This window comes from Amblyomma mixtum, chromosome 1 (assembly GCF_055824585.1).
Source record: "Amblyomma mixtum isolate Tamu chromosome 1, ASM5582458v1, whole genome shotgun sequence".
Taxonomy (NCBI): domain Eukaryota; kingdom Metazoa; phylum Arthropoda; class Arachnida; order Ixodida; family Ixodidae; genus Amblyomma; species Amblyomma mixtum.
The window spans coordinates 272280555-272308508 of record NC_143012.1 but is presented as its reverse complement, the minus strand read 5'-3'; the positions used below and the strand labels follow the sequence as shown (position 1 = coordinate 272308508).

General features: G+C 49.9%; 1 protein-coding gene across 2 annotated transcripts; it reads left to right on the top strand.

The window, feature by feature from the left end:
* Positions 1-22113, top strand: LOC149371695 (uncharacterized). 2 transcript variants are annotated; one of them, XM_089565943.1, is made up of 3 exons: positions 1-96; positions 10125-10481; positions 21853-22113. In XM_089565943.1, the coding sequence occupies exons 1-3, from the start codon at positions 81-83 to the stop codon at positions 22098-22100; spliced, it is 621 nt and encodes a 206-aa protein (XP_089422069.1). In that variant the 5' UTR covers positions 1-80; the 3' UTR covers positions 22101-22113. The 2 variants fall into 2 exon arrangements, with proteins under 2 accessions (XP_089422069.1, XP_089422070.1); XM_089565944.1 differs by having other exon boundaries at positions 49-96; positions 9985-10481.
* The last annotated feature ends 5841 nt before the right edge of the window (positions 22114-27954 follow it).

Sequence of the window (27954 nt, the reverse complement as noted above, 5' to 3'; positions counted from 1 at the left end):
TTTTTTATTAAGATTAGTTGGCCTCGAACGCATGATCTGCGTAGACAAAGAAGCTGAAGAGAAGTGGAGCGTTCCTCACGATGGCTAAAAATACGCGTGAGTGTGGCCACAGTTTTATGCTTATCGCTCCCGATATTCACTGCTGTGCGTTAGTCTCGCGCTGTGCACATGCGCTCGTTTTTTCCCCGAGGGCTAAATGTATTACTGAGGAACGCAGCTCGGATGAACTACCTGACGAGGCTTTGAGATTGACAAACGTATCAGCGGCGTGTGAGGTTATCTTCATATTGTTACTAATATATTTTTGTTGCGGCAATCTGAAAAATTTGGCTTCCGAAGCCCTATAAACCGTCCTCGTTCAAGGACAAAACCGTCGCGTCCCAAAGAACACATAGGCTATGAGTGTGCCCTCAGTGATAGACTGTGCAGCAGGTCTCAGCAAAGCCTTTTCAATTCTGCTCCATCAAAATGCACCAATATCCGGCCCTCTGTGTGGCATCAGAGAGTGGCAACTTTGAGCGGCCGCGACGCACGAGTCCGTTGGATCCACTTCCGGCGATATGTTATGTGCTGATGGCAGCTCCCTTAACGACCGCTGGAAAACTTTCTCGCTCTTGTGCTGCAAATAGTGAGAAAAATACCGCCAAAGGAGCCAGTCACATAAGTTTAGTTTGTATAGTCCTAAAGCCTCGTTCGCCGTATTTTTGTACTATCGCAATTAGCCGGTTTCCATTCGCTGGTCAGTCGCGAACCTACCTTGCGGACGAAGGTCCTTTTCAGCAATGGCTCATAGCACTGCACCGAGAAGCCTTCGCCGTTCTCTTCCATGTGAATCACGAAAGACAGCAGCCATTCGAAAACGCTTCTATGATGTTTTTTTTTTATTGTAAAGCTTCTATTTCAAACAGTTTGAGGGGCTTTAGGCCCCTCGCCTAAACGACGGCCAGTAGGTCTTGGCTCCTGGCAGCGTCTTCGGCCAGTTGGACGACCTTTGAGTCTGCGGAATGGAACTGAGTAGGAGAGCCTCTCGTTGCTCAAGGGACTTTTTTTTATCTCCACAAGAGGGGGAGGGGGGGCAGTAGTAGTATAGTAGTAGTATGTTCATTTGACCATATTATGTACAATATGCCCTCGAGGTGAGGCTAAAGGAGGTAGACCAAGCGTGCCTCCTGACAAGGCCTACACCCCCAAGAGAGCATTTCCAAATTTCCAAAAAACATAATTAAGATCCGCTTTGTCGTTACATAGCTTGCAGTCATTTCAATATTGTCCCGGATCATAAAGGCTACGCATAACCGGGTTCGGGAATGTATGATTTTGGAGAGAGAGAGGGAAAACTTTATTACAACAGGAATTCGGGGCACGCCCCAGGGTCCCCGCACGACCCCACTGCACTCAAGTGTTTATGTTCCTAAGGTCCATAACACTGGCAACCCGGCCGGTGGCGATGGTCTGCACGGCCGGGTCCTCCGAGCGCAGCAGGGTCTCCCAGTCCTCCCAGGTCTTGAGGTTCTCTAGGTCCCGCGGGGGAGGGTCCGCCGGCAGAGGGAAAGGATGTGGAGGGAAGAGGCGAAGGGTTCTGGGCATAGGGCGCATGCCGGATTGGGGAAGGAGGGATGATAGTGGGCTAGGGTAAGGGGCGAGGGGAGAGAGTGTGTCTGTAGTCTCCGCCAGAGCGTTGCTTGTTTGTTATCTAGGGAGGAGTGGGGCGGCGGGTAGAGCTGGCGTGAGGCTCTGTAGGCCTGCGTCAGCTCGCTGAATGAGTGCATGAGCTCCTTCGTGAATCCCCGATCCGAGGCCACCTGAGTCCGGTTTAAGAACCTCGGGCTAAAAGGTTTGGAGACGGCGCCAAGAGGTGGTCTGACTCTTTGTCAGTGATTTATCTATCAGCCGGAGGTACTTATCGTTATCACGCCAGATCATCGTGCGTCGGCTCGGCACGTGCACATGACAGTGCTTGCACCCCCCCCCCCCCCCCCCCCTCTCTCGCTTTCCTTCAGCTACCGTTTAAAAACGCTGGCCGGTTGCCAATAAACGTCTTCCTAACGTCTTCCTTCTCGCCTAGCGTCTCGCCTAGCGTCTCGCATAGCGTCTCGCCGGAAGCATAGCGTCGCGGCGACTTAACACTTAGGTCTATTGAGTCTGTAATGTGTGATCTCTCTCTAACAAACGAGACGATCCCTGTCTGTGAAGCCCTCGGTATGCCCACTGGCTCAGAAAGTGAGACCTCGAGCCAGTTCGTGAGCTGCTTCATTTCCAGCCAGGGATGCGTGTGTCCAGACTGAATTTTTCGGTCGTCCGTTGCGGTCCGCAAGATTCCGTTCATCAGGGGGAGACCCTCCCCCTGGCAAAGTTCATCACTGCACTTGGAGTCATTGACTATCGTTGACGCCCCACGTACCCGCTATTGCGAGCGCGATGGCGGCTTCTTCCGCAATTTCGGCACTGCCCGACGTGGTCGAGGCGACGACACGGAGATGTGTTTAGACGATAGCTACCGCTATCACCATTCTCCCCTTCCCGCAGTGGGCTGCGTCCACGTAGGCCACGCCTTCTATCGGATAATTTTTGAAACGCCTGCTGGGGGCTTTAGCCCGTTCCTCTCCGCGATACTTGCGGTGGACGGAATGCATGTTTTTGGGTAGTTGTGGGATGCCTATCACGCACGCTCTTAATCATGTCCATTTTGTGGCCTAGCTGACTCTCGTATAGTTTATAGGCGCGCTGGGAACTTCCTGCCTGTGACGTTTCCGACCGCCTTTCGTGCTGCGAGATTTGTACGGCTTCTACAATTTCATTCAGGGTGTTGTGGAGGCCTAGTTTTAGTAGTTTTACGGTGGGGGTCCCAGTGGGTAAACCTAGAGCCTGCTTGACACTTCTGCAGAAGGTCTCTCAGAGTTTGGTCTTCTCCGCCGCCTTGAGATTAAAGAAGGGAGCTACGTAAGCGATCCTGCTTATTACGAATTCTTGAACCAATTAGATTATATTAGTTTCTTTCATGCATGTCATACGCCTATTTGGTATTCTGCGGATGAGCCGCAAAGTCTGTTGCGCGTATATATCCAATTTGTTTAATGTATCCCCATTGAAACCGTTGTTTTGAATGTAATTAAAGCCCTAAGACTCCAATCCTGTCCACCTTCGGCATATCAAGTTCCTGAGCGTTCAGAGATATCAGCGGGGGTTCCGACCGCGATTTACTTCTGGGTTGATAGAAAAGCATTTGCGATTTTTGCGGGGAGCATCGAAGTCCCCTGTCATTTACGCACTTTTCAATTTCTTCTGTGACCGTTTGTAGGGTTCCCTCTATTTGACCATCGATTCATTTGGCAATCGTCCTGGTAATGCCATCTGCATGCATGCAGTGATTGAGTCCCTCAGTCAGCTCTTGTTTGCTTGGAAGCCCGATCACGGCCATGTTGAATAGAAGCGGGGACAGGACAGACCCCTGTGGGGTTCCCTTGCTGCCTATAGCTCTATGTATCCTGCTTTCCTCGAAGTGAATTTGCGCCACTCTTTCTGCCTTAAGAAAAAGAAATGCCCATCGTTACGCCATGACCCGCTTATGACATAGAGGTTAGGTGCACCACAGGGAAAGCCCTGGCGCTGGGCACCTGCCGAAAATTCAAAGCCCGTAGCGGCTTGTCACTCTCGCTGGAAGACGGAGCGCTCGGCAGACGCGTGCAATGGATACACAGGCTGCTACCATGCGTCCCGAGTACCCAGCGCCGTACCTAATTCCTGTCTGGGGATGAGCAGCGCAGCCATAGTGTAAGGGGTATCAATGTGTAGGAAAGCGGAACAGGGTGTTCTGCAAAAGCCTCTAGGTGCCGTTGCAGTGCTCGGAGAGGGATTTCACTGTGGGGGTAGCGGGTTAGTGGGTTCTGTGAAGGCCTGCAGCCCACATGGAAGAAGATAACGTAAATAATTAATAAAAAATGACTGCAGTTGAACTTCTTTATAACGAAGTCAAAAGGGCTCTGAGATTTCTTCATTACAGCCGTGACTTCATTCTAACCTGTCGCAAGCAAGCAGGTTTATCTTACACCCTGTATACCTTTGCCGCCGATGTGTATTGAGGAAGCCTTCAACACACACCACGTGGCTGAATATGCGCACACCAACCGAATATGTGTGTTGCAAACTCGCGCTCATTTTTTTTCGGCCAGCGCTGTATTCAGCGCCTAGAAAACGAGTCCTGTAGGAATAATATCGTAGAGGACATTGAGAGATATACTCGAATATTTAGCTCTATTTGCTGGGTGCTGAAGCTGATACGGGTCGCTGAGCGCGCGTGGCAGAAATTTCTTCGCCAGCACTCCTTTTGGTTCGCTTCCCAGCACGACCCAAGAGCACGCTGATTACAACACTTTACCGGACGGCAGAAATGTAAGAGGTGGACGAAAAACTTCATTGAATAGAAGATAAGTGAGCCTGTTTCGGAGGCCGGTGGCACACATTGCCACCTTTGGTGATGGCCGCTTTCAGGATAGCGCCAGTCCTGTCCACTTCTTCCTTCGTCCTTGTCTTTTCGCGCTGCATTCTTCAATCATGTTCAGGATAGCGGAGGTTGCTTTGGCGTTTCGTTGTCCACTTGCGAAACTGGCGGGACGTCAAATTTTTAATAGTCTTGATAATTTTATACACTGTGCACACATTATTCAGTAGGCCAATAGTGAATTTTTTTTTGTGTGTGTGTAAAAATGCGAATACTTTTTTTTTTTTACGGACAAATACCGAGCTGTGAATCAACAGGATTCAGTGGTGCCGCTAGTATCACGTAGTGCCGGTAATAGTTGGGACTGCGATCCATACGAATGCATGTAAAGAAAAGTTTTGAGGGTAATTTTCTTACTGCACAGTGCATCTATGAAGCCGTGCGTGCCTCCAGGCCCTCGCGTTGTCGTTGCACTCCAGGTATACCCTGGCTTTCCTTTTTTTAACTCGGGTTTGATTTACAAATGCATTTTGGTTTCTTTTTTAGCCGCTGTTCATTTATTTTGATTGGTAATGCTTGTTACATGGTGGATTGGTTATAGCTATGCTGGAGTACGCATTCCCCTAACTTATCCACAATTTTCTTCAGGTGTTTGCCTATCGCAGAGACTCTAAAATGAGTAAATGAGGTCGTCCCTCATTAATAAAAGACTAAGAGCCGATAGTATAGAGTGGGGATTTGTAAACCGTCTCTGGCAAGCACATATAGTGATGTTTTAAAAACGCATTGGCTTTGAAAGGACGCTGTATTTTTCTGCAAAAAAGTTATTAGGTATGCTCTTTCTTGATGAGAAAAGTGTCTGTCTTGGATTTGGGGAGGATTTAGAGCTGCGGAGGGCATGTTTGCTGCGGCCGCCCCTTCATTTAGGCACTCCTGCCGATGCTCAAGAAGCTGCTTGTTTGAGCTTGGATAGCACTGATGGAAACAAAATAATGCAACATGTTGTGTGGTATTCTTTCGCCTCCTTCTAGAGACTTACTTCAGGAGTTTTGAGCAAAATTGGGGGTGGTTTTTTTTTATTTGAAAAACTCTACTATATTCAAAAATGCCAGATTTAGGGCAATGCTTCTTGTACTTCCCTCTATTATATTGCAATGAACGTCGGTAGTTTAGCTCCTTCTATTGCGCAAATTCGAAGGAGATGTGATCTATAATTGCGGAGAAGAAAATTCTTGAAAACAGCTTCATTTGAGACTTGTGTGATTATCTACTTTTTTGCTAGCGAGCGACAACTTCTTCACAATGGCGAAAATAAGCGTGACATATTTTTTCTCACCTGTACTTTTAGGACGCAAGATATATCCACCATGGCTTTCATATCTTGAATCTTACGTCATCGCAAATTTTCGAAATCGAGCTGCGCGTGAAAACGCTGCCTCTGCCACGACGTTGCTTACAATTTTTTTTCTCATCAAGTATTCGAATTTTTACACACACCAAAAAAATCACTATTGGCCTACTGAATACTGTGTGCGCAATATATAAAATAATTGACTTATTAAAAATTTGAAGTATTTGGGCAGTTTGATCTCTCGTGGAATCACCCGGTGGCAGGATAAAGTGCCAGTCCCGAAGTTGTGATAGCCTTGAAAAACACCCGACCGAAATGATTGCACTGCGGTACCATTTACGGGAAGTAGCTTTTTTTACTAACTTTAAAAGAAATTTAAAAAACTTACACGTGACGGCGATGCTGCTTCAGCATCCGAGACGTGTCTCAGAGAACACACTGCGCTTTTCTTAGGAGCGCTCACCCTGAGGGGGCTTTGCGTGTCCACTGGGCACGGGATATGCGCAGCAGCTAGTTACATGGTCTTTTAAGGCGGTAAATAAAGCCACCGAAATGTTACCTTGGTGCAAACATTTCCGCCTGCTGTTTTTCAAACGATCGACAACTTTTGAAATGACACTTTGTTTTTTTAGCCGATATTAAAAAAGTGATCTAATTAGTCTTTAATAATTGGTGTGGAGAACGAAAGGCTGCTGCAGACCAGGCCAAGCGACTCTCAACAGTCTTCACTTCGTTTCATGGGCTAAGCCATTCCGGTTATTTTAAAGATTGGAGCTGAGAAACCCGGCAGCATCACCGCTTGGCAGAGATAGGAAATTATTCGTTCACAAAGAGGGCTTTCGCGATGTACAGAGCAATCTGCCATTTGGCAAATATGAAATGTGGGAGAGCCCTCGTTTGGCCTCTGGCACCTTTAGCATTGACTTCATACATGGCTCCACTTTGGCGGTATGAATGGACCCTTTCAAAATTTGTGGACGTTTCAGTACTTTATGTCTGTCGCCCCAGCTATTTCCCGTTTCGCAAAGTTTCTGCTCAGTCATTGTATTTACATATATAACATCAAATTCTTTTCATGCAACTGGTGCTCCATGACTTGGTGGGCATAGACGTAGCAAAAGCGAATGTACCTTTTATGCCTGCACACCTTGTTTTGAAGGCGCGGCCCAGGTGCAGCGTTAACGGTGTTTCCTGGGCTTTGGAATGGCGCGCCACCTCTTGGCGATACAATCGACTAAGACCGTCTCTCCCGTCGGCAGTCTCGGAGGCTATACATCACTTGCGTTACAGTGTTCTTGCGGCCTCAAAAAGGGGCGACGGTCGTCCGCGTCTAGGCGGGCGCAAAGTTAGAAAGTGTATCGCCGCCCGTAGCCACTCGCACAGGGCGAACAGCGCGTCACTCCGCCAGCCTGCTACCAGACTTTTCAATTTCGAGGGCTTCAGTTATTTTCCCTTCAGGTTGGGCTTCCAATACACCCAGAACTGTGGTATTTTCAAGCGCTAGACTACATCTAGGCATGGGCGTCCGGAGGGGGGGGGGGCAAGGGGGGGGGGGGGCGGTTGCACCCCCCTGGAAAATCACTCACTCGAACCGTGAGTGATGGCCGCACACCAGCGGCGGTGGTGCGCTCAGTCAAAAGGGTAAAAGCAGCCCCGCATGGTCACATCTGCGAAATGCCGCGTCCGGGCGTGCGTCGTTCCGCCGTTTTCAAACCACGCCATCGTTAGCTCTACTGAAGGGCGACCTGTTCCAGACATACAGCAGCACCGGCGAGCATGTGTTTCGAGCCGCCTTGAGATGGGTGTCTGTTTCTTTGATCTCTAGAGAGATAGCGACACGGAGGCAGACAGTGCACGGGGCATCTTGTTTTCGCCTATGTCGTTACGCCGGTCACCGATGAATTCTTAAGGAGGGAAGGACAAATCAGCCGTGTCCACCCCCGCTTTGTCGGGCTGCTCAGGGGCAAGCGGGCGATGAGTTGGCGCCGCCGCCGCTCGCTGTCTCCTCCGATCCACGTGTAGCGCAGTTCGGTAGAAGCGCCGCTTTCAGAATCTCCGGCAAAGGGGATTAGCTGCTTTTGTTCACGGCGACGTAGTCTCCCGAGGCGCCCCCACACCAGCGTTCTTTGCGTCTTCTGTGAAAACCAGCGCCTTTGGTCAACGCAGCCCGATGGCGCCTGCCTGGCTCGCCTGTCACCTCTGGCTGGGCCTCAAATCACAACAGCGCCCATGTACTGTGCGTGTCAGTGCATGGTAAAGAGACCCAGGTGGTCGACATTACCCGGAACTCTGTACTACTCCATCCCTCATAGCCTGAGTCGTTTTGGGGCTCTGAACCCCATAAAAACACAAAAACAAATTTTCCGACCGGAGTGGCGAGTGTCCCTTCCCCTCGGAAGTTGCGCGGCGTTCCTTTCACCCCCAAAGTGCGCATTCGGGGATACTGCGGCAAGTAAGCCCTCGCACGTGTGCGCGCCTCTGTGTTTGTGCTTGGGTGTTTTTAGTGGCCGGTTGTCAGCGAAGCTGAGAACAACCAAGACAGCGGACGAGAAAACGACGAGCGGCGAGCAGTGTGTGTGGGGTTGCTCGACTGTGCGGATGCGCAAGCAAGATGGAGCGAGGTGTATGAAGCTGCGAGCGTGCATTTATCTTGTAAATAAGTTTTCGTTGTATATATAGTCATCTTTTGTTTTCAACGTACGCGTTCAACAGTTTTTCCAATCAATGTGTATGATGAGTGTGCACCGAGAGCGTGTAATGAAGCACAGAAGTGAATTTATCACACGTGTAATTACGCAATTCGCCCAGAAAAATCCAGGCGCCTACAGTTGCTGTTCAAGGAAGACTGACTGAGTGACTGTAGTTGCGTGTTTGCGAACATATTGTGCTGTGTGCTGGTCATCAATCCGGGTGAGTCGAGAACCCGTATGCAGGAAGACTGAGCACTCTTCTCCACGAAGTGATATAGCATCTTTTTGCATTTTTTATTAATTTTAGTTGTTTCTTCGTTGATAAACTCCAATGTACCTCTCCTAGCCGCGCTTTAATTTGCTGTTTGTAATTTTTCTTTCATGTGTGCATTTTGTATAATTTTTATTTATATATAAATAAATAAATTTACTCCGCAAATGGCGCCTTTTTGCTACGAACATACCCCCCCCCCCCCCCCCCCCCCGGGGCACCAACGGGGCCCCCCCCTGCAAAAAATTCTGCGGACGCCCTTGCATCTAGGTATTCTCGAATGTGTTCGATTATGCTGCTCCTTCCCATCCCTTCTAAGTCTTCGCCGTGCTCCCTTCGCATCTCATTAAGGCACCTCCCTGTGTGGCCCAAGTACCGTTTGCCGCAGGCCAGCGGTATATGGAATAGATTACCTCTTGGGTGCATTCCATATAAGAATAAGAATGCCAGGTAAACCGTAGATGTTCACCAGCCGCCTTTGCATGACCTCATCTGAAACCACTGCGTCATCGACAAACAGCCAAGAAACAAGCAAGCCGATGTTACAGATTCTGTTGGTATGTTTAGCTCTACCCTCAGACGAGTAAATGTCCTCATAACAGCCCTCCTACCCTCGTTTAATTTTGTGCAATAAAACTTTTACTTCATTCAAGTTTAAAGCCGAATTATCCAAGAAAATTCGCGTTAATGTGAATCTTGTGGTTCGTATCTATAGTCGACATCAAATAGCATAACACTGCCCTGCCAGTGAAAGCTAGCCAGCCAAGCGCTTCGCACGAACAAAGCTGAAAGCACCGGATTGTGACACGCTCCCGACAAAGACGTCAGTAAGAAATAAAGTACTATAAATCCTGAGCCGGGTCAATAATGTATACACCCACCACCGCAGATTGTGTTTGCGCAATAATTACTGAAAAATATCTCTAGAAAATAGTTATCTATGCAAAAACATTGCTTAATTGTTCATTCAAAACATACAACAGGCCGCGCGAGCTCAGTGAGAATTGGTCTAGAGCGACCATATGATGAACGCTGTTTGTGATTGGGACAACTTCGTTCACGGTGATGACTTTCAAGTCGAAAGTCTAGCTGGCGCGCTATTCTATGGCTACACGCTTTGTGAAAGTTGTGTTGCACTCTACACTCTGTGTTGCACTCTAGGTTTTACGTCTGCATTTCTGCTTCCGTCTCTTACTAAAAGCACTACTGGGAGTGTGAACTGGAACTGGCGCAGGGTCGAGCCCACATGCAGCTTGCCAGTCGTTCTAAAGTCTCGCCAATGGGGAGAACTGACGAGGTGTACCACTGGAAGATACGGTAGTTGGCATTAAACCACGACGCGATGCACCACAAAAGCCGACTTCTCGACGGCAGGGAACATCCTCGCGGCGCGCCAGTACGTGGATGACGTCATGCGCCGACTCAGCGAGGACCCGCAACTGCGCGAGGACGTCGAGCCCAGCGATCCGCTGAGCACGTGCGACGCGGCCTGCAGCCTGCGGTACGGCGGCTCCGTCTGCGGCATGGTGATCCGCGGTCTGAGCCGCATCTGCCACGACGGCAGGCCCTGGCTGAAACCCGAGGAGCGCCAGGGCTTCGACCTCGCTGCCACGCTGCTGGTGCGCGACTGCGAGTTCGACACCTGCTACAGCTTCAGGGACGGCGAGAAGCAAGTGAACGGCCAGGTCTGCGGCAAAGTGGAGATGGTCCGCATAGACCTCGTCATTGGCAGTGAGTATTCTGTGCGTCACCGGGTGTTTCTGGGAAGCCGGCCACTAATTAAAGAAGGTTTTTGCGGACGTCAAAAAGCAGGTGAATCATCTATACCGGTAAAGTAGTTAACTGTACTCTAATAGTTAACTTTTCAACTATTACCGACAGCCGCCCGCTCGCAATTAGAGATTTGTAGCTGCCCTCGCCGCTGAGGCTCAGCAAGTTTGGGCCATTTCCCACGCCTGCGGGAGGATGCAAAGCGACGTCAATAGAATCGCGAAGCGCCGTGACGCATGTGCCACGCGACAATCTCAATAAAGGGTATAGAACTGCGCAAGTAAGACAGGACAGGAGACATAAAGAGACGAAAACGACACCGCGGGCGGAGACTTTCAGCTTTTTATTCGAGTAGAAGCATATCGCAGAATCGAAGCGCGCAACCACTTTCGTAATTCGCACAGGTGCTGATATAAGATAGCACGCAGTGGCCATATTCCCTCTCCTTGGGTAAACCAGAAGAAATAAAGTCGCATCACTGTGGGAGGTCAGATTGAACGAGTCGGCAATCAGACATGATGTCGCTAGGAGCTTCATGTGAAAGCAAATAATTAAAAAAGGCTGCCTACGTGTGAGAAGGCCCGCCAACTCACTTTGTGAACGCAGTCGCCGCGCTCTGCGGCGGGATGTAACCCACGCATCTGGCGGCATGGCTCTACGTATCCGCCGCCACGCCGCGGCACCCTTTCATGAGTGAGTGAAAAACATTTAATGCTCCAAAAATCAGGTTTTAGCGGTGGGCCGATGTCTTCATGTCTTCGGCCTCTTCACAAGGTCGGCGCCCCTATTCCAGGGCACCGCTGAGTCTTGCTGCTTCGCAGGCGTGCTGCACCAGTGCCCTTTGGGCCGTGAGCTCGCTGCTGGTCAGCAGGCCCTCCCATTGTTCCGCATTCGGGTCATTTAGCTTGTGAAATGTTCTGTTACGTTCGCATTCCCATGTGATGTGATATAGCGTGGGGGTTGCTCCGCACCACGGACATGTGTCCCTGTATTGTGTAGGGAACATCTTATGTAGTATGTATAAATTGTGGAAAGTCCCTGCCTGCAGTCTCCGCCAGCAGACCGTCTCGTGCTGTGTTAATGATGTGTGCGGTGGTGGGTATTTGAATCTCCGCCCTCTGTGATAGTTTAATATTTCTGCATACGTTGGTTCCACCGTCATGGGGTCCTCCAGGGTTTCCGACTGCCCTGCTCGGCTCGTGATCTCGCGAACTAGGCTGTCTACCCTCGAGTTACCCTCTATCCCGGTGTGTGCCGGTATCCAGAAAATCCTGTGTCTTAAGGTCTTATTTGGAAGCTTTGCTTCGAGGAGGATCTTCAGCGCTTCCTTGCTTATTTTGCCCTGTATGTAGTTCCTGCATGCTGCTTTGGAGTCTGTCAGGATTATCAAAGACTTGTTTCTACGGTAACCTTCGGCCGCCGCTAGAGCTACGGCAGCTTCCTCCCCCTCCGTTACCGTACAGTTTCTTAATGTCGCGCTGCTAATTGGTTCCCCCATGTAATCTACCACTGCTGCCGCGACTCGCAACTTTCTGGTCCTGTGGTCCCATGGATAGAGGGCCGCGTCTGTGTATACTGTGTTTTCCATTGTGGCTAGGTTCCGCTTCACATAGTCTGCCCTGGCCTGCCTTCTAGCGGCATGGAGGTTGGGATCCATGTTTCTCGGCAGAGGGCTGATGTCCAGTGTCTGGCGGACCTCGTCTGGAATGCTAGCTGTTCTATCTACGATCCCTTCTACATTGTGCCCTAATCTCTTTAGGAGCTTGCGGCCGGTGGCTGTCTGCTGGAGCCTGGCTATTTGCGCACTTAGCTGGGCTTCCGTTAGTTCTTCGAATGTGTTGTTTAGGCCCATTTGTAGCAGCTTTTCATTTGATGTGTTTCTTGGCAGGTGGAGTGCCGTCTTGTACGCCATTCTTAGCAGCGCCTCCGTCTGTTCTTTGTCTTTCTTGGTCATGCGGTGGTATGGCAGCGAGTACGTGACTCTGCTGACTATCAGGCTTCTGACGAGCTTGATCGTGTCGCTTTCTTTCATCCCGCTTCTGTTCTGTGATACCCTCTTTATCATGCGGCTTATTTGTTCTGTTGACTTCTTGAGTAGGCTAATTGTGTAGGTACATCTCCTGCTTCCTTGGATCCACATGCCCAGGATGCGTATCATATCCCTTTCTGGTATATTTTGGCCTTCTAACTTTACTGTCAGTTCCTCCTTGGTAGGGTTGGACCCTACCCTAAGAAGTTCCGACTTTTCCGTGGAGCATACTAGGCCCCTTTCCCTCACGTACTCTTCTACACACGTTGCTGCTTCTTGCAGTCTCTCTTCCTTTTGTCCTAGCGAGCCTCGATTCACCCAGACCGTAATGTCGTCGGCGTACATCGCGTACTGGATGCCATCGATCTTGCTGAGTCTTCTGGCCAGTCCGATCATTGCAAGGTTGAGAAGCACTGGCGAGATTACGGATCCTTGCGGCGTGCCCTTACGTGGGGTGGTAAAGGTGTCGCTTCGCAGGTCTCCCAATCCCACAGTCGCTGTGCGTTCTGACAGGAAGGATCTTACGTAGTCGTGGGTTCTTCTTCCGCAGTTGGCGTTGTTTAGGCCTTCCATAATGGCCTCGTGGCTAACATTGTCGAAGGCCCCTTTGATGTCCAGGGCCATGATAATGTTTTCGCCAGTTCTAGGTGCCGTGTCTATGACCTCTTCCTTGATCTGCAGCAGGACGTCTTGAGTCGACAGGTTCACCCGGAAGCCGAACATGCTGTGCGGGTACTGTTCTTCGTCCTCCAGGTATTGTTGAATTCGCCTGGTGACGATTCTTTCGTACAATTTGCCAAGGCACGACGTGAGGGAAATGGGTCTCAGGTTCTCAATCTGAAGCTTCTTGCCGGGTTTGGGTATCATAACCACGACAGCGTGCTTCCATTCCTTCGGCACCACTCCCTCTGCCCACAGCATGTTGAGGTGCGCCGTGAGCTGGTCGATCGCCTCGTCGCTGAGGTTGCGGATCAAGGCGTTCTTGATCTTGTCTGCGCCGGCTGCTGTATTTCTTGTTGTCGCGCTTATCGCCGCCTGGACTTCCTTTCTTGTGATCGGCCTGTCCATTGCGGGATTTTCTGCTCCTTGGTACTCCCCGTTGTAGCCCTGGGGGTTGTCCTTGCCGTAGCATTTGATGCGGACTGCTTCTAGCAGTTCTTCGTCCGATCCTTCGTACTGGTAGGCCAATTTCTGAATTGCCTTGCCACTTTCTGCTTTTGTCTTGGTTGGGTCCATGAGGGCCTTGAGTATGCGCCACGTCTTGGCCGTGCTGAGCGTGCCGTTCAGTGAGCTGCTGAACTGCTGCCATCCCTGCCTGGCCAGTTGCGTCGCATACTCCTCTGCCTTCATCGTGATTTCCGCAATCTTCTTTTTGAGTTTTCTGTTTAGCTTTTGTTTTTTCCAGCGTTTGGTGAGCCCGCGTCTTGCCTCCCATAGCCCGAGTAGCCGCCTGTCCACCTCCGGTGCTTGTTCTGTTCTATCTATTTCCTTTGTATAGAGTTCTTGTATTTGTTTCAGCTGTTGGCTCCACTCCTCTATGGAAGTGATTTCCCCTTTTAGCCGTTCGCTGTGCTTGCGGAAGGCGTCCCAGTTGGTAAGGTGGGCCGTTCCGATCTTCTTCTTTACGTTGTCTGCTTCGATTGTCGTTCTTAGAATGTAGTGGTCACTGCCAAGGTCTTCCAGCAGATTTTCCCACTCGGCCTGCTTTGCTCCCTTAATAAAGGTGAGGTCAGGGCAAGTATCTGGACTCCCACTGTTACCTCGCCTAGTTGGTTGGTTTTCATCCGTTAGGAGGTCGCAGTCTATGTTTTCCGCCGCTACGCATATCTGCTGCCCCTTTTTCTCAGTTTTTTGGTATCCCCAGCTCGAGCTCCTTGCGTTAAAGTCACCCGCGATTATTAAGGTGTTCGTCTTGGCTAGCTTATTCGCCTCCGAAAAAAGCTTGCTAAAATCGCCATCCCTTTGTCTGGGGGGGGCTGTAAAGGTTAACTATGAAAGTGCTTTTGGCCTTGTGTTTCTTTTTGGGTATAATCTCTGTTATTACATGTTCTATCTGTGTGCCCTCAATCTCCTTGTGTGCTATGGTGACCAGCTTGTTGCTGATGAGGGTGGCGGTGCGTCCGCTTTCCTGGCATGTATAGCCCCTCAGGGTGGGTGTTATGTTAGTCTCCTGTAACATGATCATGTCTGGTGTTGCGTGTCTAGTGTTAATGAACTGCTGGAGGAGTCCCTGCTTGCGCCGGTATCCCCTGCAGTTCCACTGCCATATGTCTAGTTGGTTGTGTCCTGCCATATCGCGTCACTACTTTTTCCACTTTCGTTTTCTGCTCCGAATCTTCTTTCATTAAAAAGCCTGTCTCTGGCGTCATTTGTGGTTTTTTGTGTGTTTTGGCTTTTGACGTATGTTCGGAAGTTCTGATCTTGCAGCGCTACTTTCTGCTGTATGTGTGTCATTTGGTTTTGCATCTGCGTTTGCAGTTGCGTCATTTGATTTTGCATCATACTCATAAAGCTCTTTAATTTGCTTTCTAAGCTCTGTGGTTGTTGTGTATGCTGCTCCAAGGGCGGGCCCGGCGTTCGCGGAGGCGGACTCATTATCCGCGGAGGCGAACCCTGCCTCTGGAGCTGCATCTCCCTTATGAGATCATCTATTCTTTTTTTAAGTTGCCGCGTTTCCTCGCGACAAAGTTCGAGCTCTTGTTTTAGTGCCCTGTTCTCCTCAGCTAGTTTCTTGTCATTATTTGTCTGATTTTGCTGACCCGAGTGCGGAAAAAGTGATTTGGGAGGGCCTGCTCCCCAGCTCACCTTCACTCCACTCTTCTTCTGTTGTTGTTTTTGTTGTCCCGGGCCTCCGCTTTGCTTTACCAGGGGTGGGTAGGACTCGTCTCTGGTCCAGCTCTGCCCCCGGCCCTGGCTCTGCGACTGGCTCCTGGACTGGCTCGCCTCGTCCTGGCCCTGGCTCCCGGTCCGCTCCGAGCTGAACCACCTTGGTCTACGTCCTCCCTTTCGGTTCCGGCTCCGGCTTTATCGCTGTGAGGGCCCTCCTCGTGGGGGTCCTCCTCGCAGCTCTTCGGCCGTCTTGAGCCGGTGCTTGCACTCTCTCGTGCCGGCTGCGTGATCGCCTCCGCAGACCAGGCACTTGGTTGTGCACGAATGTCCTTCTGTTGGGTTCTGCGTCCCGCAGAGCCTGCAGGCCTTGCTCTCCGGTTTGGGGCAGACGTCCGATCTATGTCCTTGTTGGCAGCAGATATAGCAAATCTGCCGCGTTGGGCGGTATGGGTAGCACCACATCTCCCCTCCGTAGTATAGTACTTGTCTTGGGGTGGTGGGTCCGTCGAACGTGATGACGGCTGAGCTTGACTTTCCAAGCATTCGGGCGCTGTGGATCTTGACTCCCTGGGTCCGCACCCTTAAGTTGGCTTTGAGCTCGGCGGATGATGTCCCCGGTTCTATGCCGTGGATCACGCCTCGCTGAGTGCCCTCGGGGGCTGCCACGTGATCTGCGCGCTTATTTCGTGAAGGCAGAGGCGGTTTTAAAATGTGCTAACGGGTCTCAACTAGACTCGTTGTTGATCACCTCTGCGCACTCATTTTTTTTTTTCGATTCTGGCTAAAAAACTGGTGCAATCACCAATTGCAAGCGCGGTGTTCAAATCTCCCGCGTCCCGAGCGAGTGCAGGGGAGGAGCGCAGCGGAGAGGGAAACCTCGTTTATGTCGGTCCACGTGACGTCCCGTTGAGAAGCCGGGGATAACTTTATTAGGTGAGGATGGATGAAGGGGGAGGGGTGTTGAACAGGATGGCGACGGGCCCTCGGGCCGCTCTAGATGACCGGACACAATTGGGCCGCGGCGACCTTCAAGGCGCAGCCCACCTATGAGCTGCGTAGAACAGCCTCCCGTCCTTGGACGGGAGGTTTCGGTTTGTTTGTGCAAGTCTGGTAGGTGTATTTGAAATCCGCTCTGGTGGTTGGGCGTAAGTTTCAGGTTGCCAGGATACTACGAACGTTGTTGTGTTGTAAACGTACAAAGCGTTCCAGCCCTGTTTTGAACACCAGGTTCAACACGAGATACTGCTCTGCGTTCGGATGGACGACCAACTTTGGCCGCGACTGTGTCGTCTTCCACTGTCTCCCGCAAGACCAAAAGCTCGCAGCGCCGAAGGTCGCTGCTGAGAGAATTTCAAGTCGAACAAAGCAGCGTACTCTTCCCGAAGCACTCTCGTCCGAACGGCTGCTTGCAGAGCTTGTCCCTAATGCGGTCCTGTCAAAAGGGCACGGCTGAACCACAACAGGGTTTCTTCGATATTCTCGCGTATCAGATGCGTGTCACCATCGCCAAGAAGCGCCTCTACTGAAAGAGGGAACATAGAGGAAAGGCTTCTGTTTCTGATTCTAATTTCATGCCACAGTTCAGGTCTGTTCGTGTGTGGAGCTTTGTGTGAATTCCAGGGAGAGTGACCACGCGATGGGACGGACAGGCAGATTCAGCGTGTGCCTGAATCTGCATGTCTCCTTTTTTCCCACAAGGCCTGGAATTAGAAAAGCTACAGGAGGCACTGAACGCGATGACCAGCCAGTGCGATGACCACCTAACCCTCTCCTTCGGAGAAGAAGATCGAAGAGGAAGATTGGAGCCTTTCCTCCGCTGGAGCGCAAAACAGGGCGAACGCCAACAACTTAGGTTTTCTAACCGAACAAGAGGCCAGAGAAATTGTTCGAGAGAAAAACCATGGAACTAGAAGCGAGACTGGAGCAGAAATTTGAAGCGCCGTTAGCTCTAATCGAGCAGAACCTAGAACAAAAGATCGAAGCACGTACCACCCAGATACAGCTAAATCTCGAACAAAAGATCTAGCGGGAAATAGAAGAGAAATTTGCGGAAATTAAAGCAAAGATTCAAAAAATAGATTCAGGAGGCGGTAAAAAAAGACTATTCAAGCTTCGGTAGAACCACTTCTCTGCAAGCTCCAGTCCTACGAAATCAAAATTGACAGGAAATTGCTGGAAATGGCCGAAGGGCCCAGACCAAAAATGATTAAAATTTCCAACAAAAAGATCCCTAAACGCATAGTACAGAAGGACACCCAAGGAGGGGACGCCTGCAAAACGCCATCCATAACACTTACTCAATATGGCGAAATGCGACAAAGAGAAATTAAAAATCATACAGTGGAATGCAGGGGGCTTAAGAAAAAAAGAAAAACGCTTCAACAATACATTGAGACCTCAGACAGAACGTTGAGATAAATAGCTTTACAAGACGTAGGTACAGAAGCCAAACTCAGATCGTACAGCACCCACCAAACGAGTCCGTCCACCTGCATCCTCGTGGATAAAGAGTGCACGGCTGTAATGATAGATTTGAATTTGAGAAAAGAAATCGAGTACATCTTTATCCAGCTCCTACTGAACAAACGGCCCTGCAAAGGTGTGTTCGTTCTGAACATCTGTAGCAGACCGCAAAAACGCAAACCCACGTTCGACGAAATCTTTCACATAGCGAAGCGAATAGCGAGCGCATCGCCTTTAGTGGTGGTAGGGCTACGCGTACAGCTACCAATGGGGATATCAAAAAGAGAACGTAAAAGGCAGGAAGTTAGCCGCAGCCATAGCCGACGCAGCACTAACCACCCTCACGGACCCGCTGTACCCGACTAGAATAGGAAATAGCGTCTCCCGAGACATGTGCCCATACCTATCGCAAGTCCGGAACGCTAAAAATTACGAATGGCACAATACAGAGGAATCTCTAGGCAGCGACAATTGCATCCTAATAAAATAAAATACGGAAACGGAGGGAAGAGGCTTGTCTGAAACAGAGGGAAGGCGCATAATTGCCCTCTTGGAACAGCGGACGTCTCAATCGTGCTTTAAGCTGCGTGGCGGTAGTGACAGATGTGCGCTCATGCTTTGTCATTGACAACGTTGTGCCAGAAACGCTGCCACCTGCCAGGGTGGCAGGGTGGGTGGGGACTTTAATGTAGATATACGAGGGGGTGCCCAAAAGAAAGCGGACTTATTTTTGTTTGAACTTATTTGTTCACATTTTAAGAACAGACCTTCAATCTCCTTCAAAGTATTCCCCACTTGCAATTATACGCTTGTCGAATCTTTCATTCCATATTTCAAAACATTGTTTAAATTCATCTTTTGTGATGCTTGACAGTGCCTCCGTCGTTTTCTTCTTCACCTCAGCAACATCAGCGAAACGCTTTCCATTCACCTATTTTTTCATTCTAGGAAACAAAGAAAGTAGCACGGGGCAAGGTCGGGAGAGTATGAGGGTTGAGGAATAGGGGTCATGCCATTTTTGGTCCAAAATTGCCGTAGAGACAGGGCTGTGTGAGCAGGGGCATTGCCATGATGGAAAAACCAGTCACCCGACCGCCACAAATCTGGCCGCTTCCACCGCACACTGTTGCTCAATCTTTTCAAAACATCCAAGTAGAAAGCCTGGCTAACTGTCTGACCCTGCGGAACAAATTCTCAATGGACGACTCCTCTCACGTCGAAAAAACAAATCAGCATTGCTTTGAGGTTTGGTTTCACCCGACGAGCTTTCTTGAGGCGAGGTGAATTTGAAGTTTTCCATTGGCATGATTGTTGCTTTGATTCAGGATTCGATTCAAGAACACTTGAGTTGTCCCCATAGCATCGTCCTTGTACGTCTTTCATAATATTTCAAGAGTTTCCATCCAACTTTTTTCGAGCAAAAATCAGATTTTCACCGGCGCACGCTGTTCACGAAAATCAGCCATTGCAAAAACGACATTCACACAAAACAGTCGTCACTCTAAAACTCTGCCTAAACTAGTCTGACCTCCTTCAACGACGGCACTCGGCTTACTGACTCTGGGATGTTCGTTCTATGCGCTCCTAGTGGCAAAACGCGGTACCACAGAAGCTTTGCCGACCAAAAAATTTAGTCCGGTTTCTTTTGGGTACCCCCTCGTTAAGACAGACGGGAATTTCTTACCACTTATGCGGGAGAACGTCCCGTTCCTCTCGCTCGTAACGGCTCCCACAGCTGTGACAACCTCGCGAAACACTTGCGCAGACCTCGTTTTTGAGAACCAGGCATTGGGGCAGCAAGTCGAGCATATATCTATTTCTCGGGCCACCAAGTTGCCTTCATGACAAGAACTGTTAGTGGAGTGCTTCTTGAGGCAGGAATATGTGTGAAAAATAACAAGTTGTCTGTAATTGTACATACATGTCTTGCTCGAATTCTTTGCCTCAGTCTATCGAAAAGCTGAAACAGCTGATGAGGTGCGTTTAAATTTCGCATTAGGAAGTAACGTAATCGTCGGCAATTTTTTTTAATTCGATATTCTTCTGATTGAGTGATACCTCATATACGGGGGATCTGAGGTTTCCTAGAGTGATGCGATGTTCCCATCCGCTTGGATGATCATCCCCAAGATTCTTAACCATTGAATCGATTGGGCGCTTGCTTCCGGGGTCGTTTTCATGCCGTGGACGGTCGTTGAGACGGTCGGAGACTGCAGTTTCTCAGATTGCTATCACTTATGACAATATGTCGCGTGGGTATTCGTAAGTGGCAATGCCGCCGAGGGCAAGAGGGCGACCACACCCGCTCGGGAACAAATTTCAGAGTCCTTTTATTGACAACGTTCCACCTCTAGAATCCACCCCAGAGGGCACCACAAGTCAGATAATAGCTGGCAACCACTGCATCGGCGATCAAAAGGCGGGCATAATGACCAAACCAGTTGCATCGGGCGCGAAGAAATGTCAGACAGCGAGTGACTCTGACGTAGCTCCGCGTGTTGGCTGCAACCATTGGCAGCTCACTAATGCCGCCGCCTGCGGTGAGAAAGGAAGCAGAGAAAAGCCTACTCTCCTCGAGTTTGAAGTATGCGAGAACTCCTTTAAAATGAATCTCTTCTCTCATGTACCTTCGTGCGGGGAAGCCAACCGAAACAGCTACCCGTGCCGCTTGCACTTTTATGCGTAGCATATTGCAATCACTCAGTTCAGCCCTCGGGCGCGGCCGGGCAGCCACCAAACCACGTGACGTGACGTCACGACAGCCGGAGGAAAAACCGTAGGTAAAGATGATAGCGATTCTTGGTGAGAATTGCAAATACAGTAAACAAGAAAAAAAAAAGAAAAGAAAAATAAACAAAAAAGGAAAGAAAAATGGTGGCGGTTGCCACCGCCCCGTTTCAAAGGGGACGCTCCTATCCATCCATCCATCCATACGTCACGGAGGAAAAGCTGCTGAGAAAATCGAGTGCCGCCAAGCAATACCTCGCGCAAAAAGACCGCGCAATATGCAACGCATTCTTGGCTTAACCAAGCTAATCCTGAGCATCTTTTTTCACTGCAGCCCGTATCAGCCGCAGCAATTCGAAAAGGAAGCGAAATGCATAATCTGAATTCCCGTCACCTGCGACATCGTTTCTCTGAGATCCGTTTTCTAGGCGCTGAAGCCCATTGCCGGCCGCGGAATACGAGGGTGCGCGACTGAGCATTTGGTTTGTGTTCCTATATTCGGCTATGCCGGGGACTCTCGGTGCACATGTTGAAAGCTCCCGCTTCACACACAGGCAGGAAAGGGGAGACGGACCTCCATGCCGTGGCCTATCATCTCTCCAACTTCCCCCAGACAAAGGTCCTTCCCTACTGCACTGCCAAAGAAAGTCTATACGGTGATCCCTGTTCGCATCCGAGAGTCGCGGGCAAGGGCACCTACATCTGTAACGAATCAGCGGCTATCACGAAAAGAACGCGGGGCCCCTTTCAGTTTGCTGTAACGAGGCCCAACTGTATTCACTACGATAATTAAATGTCATCTGATTCACTATAAACGATATTTACATGCGTACTGTCGCGGTCAAAAGTTTACGGGGATGCGAGTGCGCGGATTTTTTTTTCCGGCGAAGTCACGTGATCCAATCGTCTGAAATGTGCCAAGTGCATGTTCCATCCACTGGTAGCAATACTGCGCGAATGGGTCAAAAGGCAGAGGCGCAATAAACTTTTTTTTTTTTTTGAAAACACGCGCCCAATAATATTTTGGTCGCGACAGCGCATCACGACTGGCATCCAACAATATTTCATAAAGATGACCGATTAGTACTTTTGTTTGGACGAGTTGGTTCACTTCTTCAGAAGTACTGTACGTTATTGCGCAGAGAAGACGGGGAGAAACGAAAACACACACAGGACATATGTACAGAGCGCGCTCTGTAAGCCTGTTTCTTCCTACTTTTGAAGATGAGTGTATTAAAAATATAATTGGTTCGTTTCGAGGTGATGGTGCTTACTCCCCCACAGGACCGACGGATGGCGCGGCCGAGCTGAAGGTGTTCGATGCGAAGGAGTTCACGGGCCTGACCTTCTCCAAGATGGGCGCAAGCATGGTGCACCAGAAGTTCATCGCCGAGCTCACCAGCCAGGCCGTGCGCTGCTGCATTGCCAAACTGATGTCGCTGCGCGTGGCACCGCTGCTGGCCGCCGTGCTGAGGGCCACCGCCTACCCAGAGTTCGTCAATGCGCCCTCCTCTGCCTTGACGTCGGATTAAATGCGAAGCACTGCCTGCTTCCCAGAGTGTACCTCCGTCGATAGCGAGTTCGCAACAGATAAGCCTACACCAACACCTCGTCAATTCCAATTCACTGAGACGGCGAAAAATACTCGAATTAACCGAGCATAGCAAAACAATTGTGACCCAGGCAAACGTTTTTTTCTCGAGAACGCGCTACCTGCATGGGAAAAACTTAGCGCACATACTGCCGCGTAAAAATCTACCCCTCGACCGGTAGCCCCTGCTGTACGCCCCTCCCCCTGCCCCCTTCGTCCCTCTCCTCCGGCCGTCGCGCTTTGTTTTGTAGTTTCCCGCGGGATGGAATCGCGACGCGCGCGCATCTCGGCGCAATAAACGGTGCGATCACAAGGACGAAGCCAATGGAAATCAAAAACGAAAAAACGGCGCCCCATTCTGTCTTCCATAATCGCGTGCAGCCCGACTGCAAACAATCCTGTAGTTTCGGATTCCGGCGAGACGCACGCCTCGGAGATTATCGATCGCTGGTCCGAGGAAGAGACCGCCAGCGCGAACGAACCAAGCAAACGAATTTTCCTAAGCGGAATCTATTTGCATCAGCCGTGAATGGACGCCGGCGCGGGGCGCTCGTCCAAACGCCGCACGGTTGTCTACTGACACGCGACGGTTCTATCAGAGACGCCGGTGGCCTAACCTCGACAAAGAAAAGGTTGCGGGGCGCCGTCAACCGGTCGCGGGACAAGCGCGAGCGTGCGTTTCGGCGGTCCGCAAGCCATGCCAGAGACTGTATGGTGCCTCGGTACAGTGTACTAGTAGCCTCGGTGCCAGCGCCGCCGTTAGAGACTGGGCTCTGCGGCGCCGCCTTGCGGCTCCCCGCTTTGGTGAAATCGTGGATTCCCGCGTGGCACCCCAAATCTTCAGGATGGTGCGGGCCGCCACTTCGAACTATCTGGTCAAATTTGCACTCGATATTACGGGACCGCAGAAATTCTCCGAACTATCGAGGCTTTACTGTACACGTACAGCAAACAAAAGTGCCTACCAAAACATAGCGAGTGCACCAGCCCTGTCAAGCACGCGTTTAAGCGCACTTACCGGGAGTGCGCTTCGGCATCTCGAGTGGCTACGCGGTGCTAAACGGAAAAGCAAAGTGCACTCTGTGTTCAGGAAAGTAAAAACAGCGCTAAATCCTGCACAAACCACACAAAGACAGACAGGACGGGCGCGGACTAAGTTTATTGAAAGCCGCATGTTGCATATATACAGCCCGAAGAAGGTGAACGCAAGCGCATTTCTTACATGGCAAAAACACACACACACACGGACGATAACTTCTCATAATCGCGTATTTTTTAGCAATCTGTGCTCACTTCCTCGTAGGGAGATAGAAGTGGTGCTGACGCACATGCCACCTCTCTCTTTGATAAAAAAAAAAGGCTTCTGCCAGTTCGCGAGCAGAATTTTAATCTCTTCAAGTCGTGGTACACAATTCTTTTTATTTTCATCAATGCAAGAGCGGCAATGGGCAGGTAGGTTTTCGAACGAATCTGATGCGTTCCCTAACGACCTATGTTCCCCGGCACGCTCACTGACGCAGCATCCAGTCTGACCGACGGACACCTTGCCACATATAAGGGGGATCTCGTAGACCACTCCCGTGGCACACCTTACGTAGGGCTTTGAGTGCTTCTTCCCACACCCAGATGTTTCTTTAGCACCGCTGCTAATCTTGGGGCACATCTTTGCCAATTTGCAGGGGGCGGAGAAGAAAATGGGGACTCCGTACTTGTTGCCAACTCATTTTAAATTGTGGGACACCTTGTGCATATACGGTTTTACCACTGGTTTGTCTTCACCGAAAGTTTCTTACCGGTGTTGCCCCTTTGGCTTGCCCTTAAGTTTCCGCAGTAATGCCTCTGTTACGGCAGCCAAGACGTGGTCAGGGAACCCTGCTTTACGCAGTCAGTTCACCTCGCCCTGGAAGCTCGCCCGCATCATGTGAGAGCACGACTTCAGGAGTGCTGATTCCATAGAAAGGGTGGCGATAGCCCTCTCAACAGTTTTTGACTGAACCGAATTATACGGTAAAAAATCTTTCTTGGCCCTGGGCAGGTAGCGCCAGCAAACACTTCCGTCCCTCAGCTTAATATTAGGGGTGTGCGAATATCAAATTTTTCGAATACGAATCGAATACGAATACTTGATTCCGAATATCGAATCGAATATCGAATAATCAAGGACAGACGCATTTAACCACTACAAAACATTTATTTGAGCACCTAAGAACATCACAGTTCAACTATCGATCATTAAATGAACACAAAAGGTGTGTGTGGCTGTACAAAAAGTATCAAAGTCTCGAACATTATTCTTAGAAGAACGGAAATATCAGAGAGGATGGCTAGTACACAGCATTGATTAAGGCTAGCTTGCCATCAGCACAAAAGCGCGTTGCTGGGATGAACATAAAAGGTTGTCGTGAAGGAAAACCAGCTGCTCCACATGGTCAAGCAGAAGTAGTTCCCTTCTAGCTGAAACGACTCCTCCAGCCACAGAAAATGCCCTCTAACTTGGCAGTGACCTGGCACGTATTGCGAGGTACTTTATGCACAGCTCTGACTATAGCAGCTTCGCAGGTATAGCCACAAAAAAGCTCACCAGCGCAGTCAGCTACGGCATGGCCCTTGGAGGAAGGAAAAATTTTCCTTACTCGAAGGAAAAATTCGAAGGAAAAATTTTCCTTCATCCATGCGCATTGCTCTGGGCGCCGCCATGTTGTATGTCTCTATCGATAGGGCTTGCGGATCGAAATGAACGCCGGTGCTCACAATGAATATTCGGATAGATACGAATATTCGCGTCGGGTCGAATATTCGAAAGAACACGAATACTTGGATTTTGAATCGAATTCGAATACTAAAAATATAATATTCGACATATATTCGAAAATTTCGAATATTCGCACACCCCTACTTAATATTAAGGTCCAAAAACTGGAGGCAGTCCTGTTCAGGAAACTCGAATGTGAAAGACAGCCCCTTCCCATGTTGTGCAAACATTTCTAAAATTTTCATGGCAGTCTCCTCATAGCGGCCTGTGTCATGTCTTTTTAAAGTCACTAAAAAATCATCAACATGTCTAAATATCTTTAGTACAGTTCCGTCGTCAATTAGTGATGCCAAAGTGTTGTCAATGGATGCGAGAAAAATGTTACATAAAACTGGCGCGACACATGAACCGATGCAAATGCCCTGGCGTTGTAGGAACTGCCGGTTATCAAACTGGATGAAAGTGGACTTAATATAAAACTCTAAAAGAGACATAATATTATCAACACTCACCCCTGCCTTATTCTGAAATGCAATAGTGCCGCTTGCTTCAATTCATTGTCGTACAGCAATGAACAGGTCGCTATGGGGCACAGAGTAAAAAAGATCTACAACATCTATAGAGAAGGCCAACCAACCTCCTTTTCCCTCTCCAACACGACGACTACATCTAAAGAATTTTTTCGTAGAAAAAGGGTGAGGAACGTGCAAATCCCTCAGGCTTTTAAGCAAAAAGCGGCTAATGTGTTGCTGCCAAGTACCTTTCTCACTAACTATGACCCTAAACGGTGCATCTTGTTTATGGGTCTTAATAGCAAAGAAGATTTACAAATTATTCACAGAAGAGTTCAAAAGACCTCTTGCCAGGCTCTGCAGCTCCATGGATTAGCACAGGTCAACAGCCTTGCCTTTGACCCTTGTAGCGGACGGCTTGATTTCAACAAAGTTCTTCGAAATTGCTTGACAGGCTTTCTCGTTGTAAAGGCCTGAAGGCATGAGAACAAAGTTCCCTTCTTTGTCCGCCTGCAGCATGGACAGGCCGTTCTCCTTGCAATATGCGATCACCTTGTCAGTCAAGGCTTTCCCTCTCGGAGCGGGTTTCTTCAGAAGTGTGGTCCTTGCCAAACTGTCAACACCGTCGAGAACGCACCTTTCTTCATTTTCTTTTTCTGCTTTCCTTGCGACGCATCGATTAAAAGCCAAGAGCTCGTGTGCCGGTACGGAAGGTTCAAAGCTGTATTTTGGTCCTTTTGCCAAGACGTCCGCGATGTCTTTTGGCACATTCACGTTGCCTAGAACCACAGCTCCGCTCTTGTTCGGTTCCTTCCTAGGATGCTAGCATGTAGCATTTCCACTACGGTTTTTAGTAAGAGAAGCGGTGACTCTTCCTTGTGGCATTATTTTCAACGAGCAGGAGATCTGCACCTTCGAAGCAAGCGCGCCAACGGCCTTGCCGGAGATGGCGGTTGCCTCGCCGCACGACAGACGGCGCACCGTGTCAACGCAGCTTCTCGACTCGCTTTCCATCCATTCCGGAAAATCTAGGTGGTGCAGTCGTCAGGAGCCGCCACGATCGCTGAACAACCAGCGCCATCTAGCGGGCAGGCGGGGAACATATCGCAGGATTGCTCCGCCGTAGCAGACGGCATGGCAGCCTTGCGCGAGGCTGGTAGAATGGCGGTGGAAAGCGTGCCGATGGTTATATCGGCGGCCTTTCGCGATTTGGACGATTTGAATTCCTTCTTCCGAGGAGCGAACTTGAAAAAGGGCAAGCTTTTGCTTGAAGCCGGTCACGTGCACAATGTGAAAGAGCTCGTGCTTTCAAGCGGCTCCGAAATAAGGGGGAAATGCATGGCGCAGACCCCTGCTACACGGGCGTTTCGAATGCCTTCCAACCGAATGTCATTCGACTCGACTGCCGAGCTAACGCTGCTACACGAAGTTTTTCAACGGCATTCGGTTCAGATGACATTCGAGTCGACGGAGCTCCGCGGAGACATTCCAGATTTTTGCCTTCGAAACGCGAGCACAGCCCGAAGCGACCGAAGCCGTCGCTGCCGTCGTCGCTTCGCCCCGCCCACAGCAGCGCGACTGCTTTCGGCTCTGTGGCTGTTCATTTCGATACCCGCTACTCGCTTTTTTCTGCTGTTTGTTTAGCAAATAGTTCATGTTCCGTCTAAGTGAGTGCTTGCAGATAATAGTACACCAACGAACATTTACCGCGTGTGCATGAAATTTCCCCAGGAGTGCGCTGATGAGGACGACTGTACTCATGCTGCTGTTTACATCGCTGCGTATGAACAGCTTGTACTGGTTTGCAAGACATAAAACGAAATATGCGCTTTAGTTCTATTAAATAATCTCCTCTCTTCTGTACCGGTTGTACCCGTGCCTGTTTACGCAGTGCGACAATCTGTGGGAAGCGCCGACACGATCGCTCGCCTGAGAAACACTTGACAGCCGGGTTGTTGACATCGCGTAGGACCGGCGCTTCTCGCTAATTTTCCCGGCTTCCTCCGACATGCCCCGTACTTTATTTTAAACTACTTTATCCAGAAGCATGTTTGGTGACCGTTCGCGTTAACTGAAATGGCTTAACTTGATACCCACAAGCTAGCGACGGCGACGACTGCTGCTGGCCGTAAAGCACTGCTCGGCAGCCCGAGTCACACCGCCGCTTCCCGTTCATCGTATGCTCGTCCTGCGATGTAAGCAATAGTTGCTTTCATGTCACTCTTGTCAAAACTACACTCGTTGACCATTTGCATTCGCTAAAACTTGTGAATTCGTTCTTCACAATCACCGATCCAACCCTGCGGGCTCGCCAGTCGTCGCTGAAGGGAACGGAGTCGTCGTCGACTGAAATTAATTTGGCAAGTGGTTGTCGCTAGTGAGTGTCCATGTGTGCACATGTGAAATATAGGCGCTCGTTTCGCTTATTTCCAATCCGCATAATGTATAAGCGCGCATGTATTCGCACCGTCACCTCAGCGCGTTTTCGCTCAGCCGCCGAACTCCCGAGGGCATGAAAGCTGACCGTCCGC